General features: G+C 42.1%; 1 protein-coding gene across 1 annotated transcript in view; it reads left to right on the top strand.

The window, feature by feature from the left end:
• Positions 1–1,858, top strand: part of LOC106012116 (cytoglobin-1) — a gene marked incomplete at its 3' end in the record, with an annotated part of 14,308 nt that extends 12,450 nt beyond the window's left edge. The window contains 1 exon segment of the mRNA XM_013083957.2: positions 1,316–1,858. Coding sequence (XP_012939411.2) covers positions 1,656–1,858 — 203 coding nt within the window.
• Positions 1,859–2,159: the final 301 nt, after the last annotated feature.

Raw genomic sequence — 2,159 nt, 5'->3', positions numbered from 1 at the left:
CCCCCTACACACACACACACATACACACACACACACACACACACACACACACACACACACAAACATATTTTTTAAAACTCTTGTCCTTTCGTGTATATTAATATAATAGTCAATGTATGGTTGTGAAAGTTCTTCTTTATGAGGTTGAACTGGTTTTTCTTGTTTCTGTGAAATATTTTATCTTGTGTGAATGATTATTTGATTGGTGTAAAGCGCTCAGAGCTTATTACTAGTATGGAATTGAGCGCTATATACATCAAATCTATTATTATTACTATACACACACACACGCACACACACACCCACACACCCCCCCCCACACACACACACACACACACACACACACACACACACACACACACACACACAAACACACACACACACACACACACACACACACACACACGGAAACGACTTTGAGTCTTCTGCGTGCGACGGCATAGCGACAAATGCGGCTACAGCACAGAAGTCGGTGTGACGTCTGTGTCACTTGTGGGTTGTCAGGCCTGTTAACATAATATTATATATATATTATTATGCTCACCAGACAGACAGACAGACAGGTAGGCAGGCAGACAGGCAGACGGACGGACGGACGAACGGACGGGCAGACGAACCGACGGACAGATAGATAGATAGTAAACGGACAGACAGACAGATAGACAGACAGATAGGGATATATATAAAAACAGACAGATAGATACAAGATAGAAAGATAGATATAGATAGATAGATAGTGTGAGTGAATATTCACGTGTATACAGATGCATACATACATAGCTGTGACCCCAGCTCAAGACAATGTAATTCCAGCCAGCTGGAGTCGCAGGTCGTAACTCAAACGTTTGTTGTTGTTATCGATCGTTTGCAATTTCCATACGGTTATATCCTCAACTTCACTGATGGAAACGACAGATAAAAATCGAGTTGTGTTCAGGTTGTTGGGATCAGTATTCGGGCTTTTGATTGTTTTTAACAGTGTGTCCAGTTCGTTTTCAGAGAGAAAAGCAACTTACTTGGTGTTCATAAGGGATGTAGCCGGGCTGAACACTACTGTTTTAATTCAACTCCAACAATCTCGCAGATGAAAATGATTGATACGTTGGCTACCCTGTTTTGTTTTGGGTTTGCATTGTTTTTCCTGTGAGCTCTGTCCGTTTAAGAGAGAGAATGGCGTTCACAATCGATATAATATTGCACAAGCATACTCTTAGCACGTACACTTCGATTGTATTTTTCCAGTTTACTTTTACTGTATTTCTTTTAAAATATTACATGCTTCTTGATCTTTTAAACTGAACTGTGATCTTTGCAGACCACTTACAGAACAGAAATGAATATGTGTCGCGTCCTTCGCTCTCCTGCGCTCACTCAAGACGTGGTGCTTAGAAGCTGGACATTCTGAGACATCAAGTTAGAACTGACATTTAGACTATATTATATATTTCAATTTGGATTGACTGTGTTAGACCAAACGGATTCTCGGTTGTGCATTTTACTTGAAGGAAGTAAATTTGTTACTGCAGACAGAGGTAAGGTGTCTAGCATACTTGGGGGAATTAATGTATTCATATTGACAACATAAACGTGTGTGCTCTGTGATAAACTACGAGGAGTTCAAGAAATTCGGAATACACGGCGACAGCGGGCTGTGTATGAGAGAGCGCGCGGCTTTCCCCCCGTCCAAGATGGCAGAAGGTGCGAACAATATGGGAGGGGGCGGAGGGCATCAGTCCCCCAGACAAGCGACCCCTGACCCTCGTTTACCTCTGACCCCGATGCAAGTGTTCAAGTTGAAAAAGAACTGGAAGGGAATCAAGAGGAGACTGGAGGATACGGGAGTGGAGATGTTGATCAGGTGAGTACTTTAGTTAAGAATAAAATAAAGTCCACTGTTATTAAGTACTAATAGGTTAGTATAGTTTGCAGCGGCTTCCGTCATTTTGACCCAACGAGTAAAAACCATCCACTGTAATACTACAGTCAAACTCGGATTTAACGAAGTCGTTGGGTCGGACAAAGTTCCGGTATCCTCGGGACTTACCTTGTTTCGTTGAATTCGAGTTCGGTATATCCGAGTTTCACTGCATATCCTTAATAACATTGCAACATCGTTGATTTCTCTCTCTCTCTCTCTCTCTCTCTCTCTCTCTCTCTCC

Source organism: Aplysia californica, unplaced genomic scaffold (genome assembly GCF_000002075.1).
Source record: "Aplysia californica isolate F4 #8 unplaced genomic scaffold, AplCal3.0 scaffold00264, whole genome shotgun sequence".
Taxonomy (NCBI): Eukaryota; Metazoa; Mollusca; class Gastropoda; order Aplysiida; family Aplysiidae; genus Aplysia; species Aplysia californica.
Note: the sequence above shows the minus strand (reverse complement) of the source record. Positions and strands in the feature narration are given on the sequence as shown.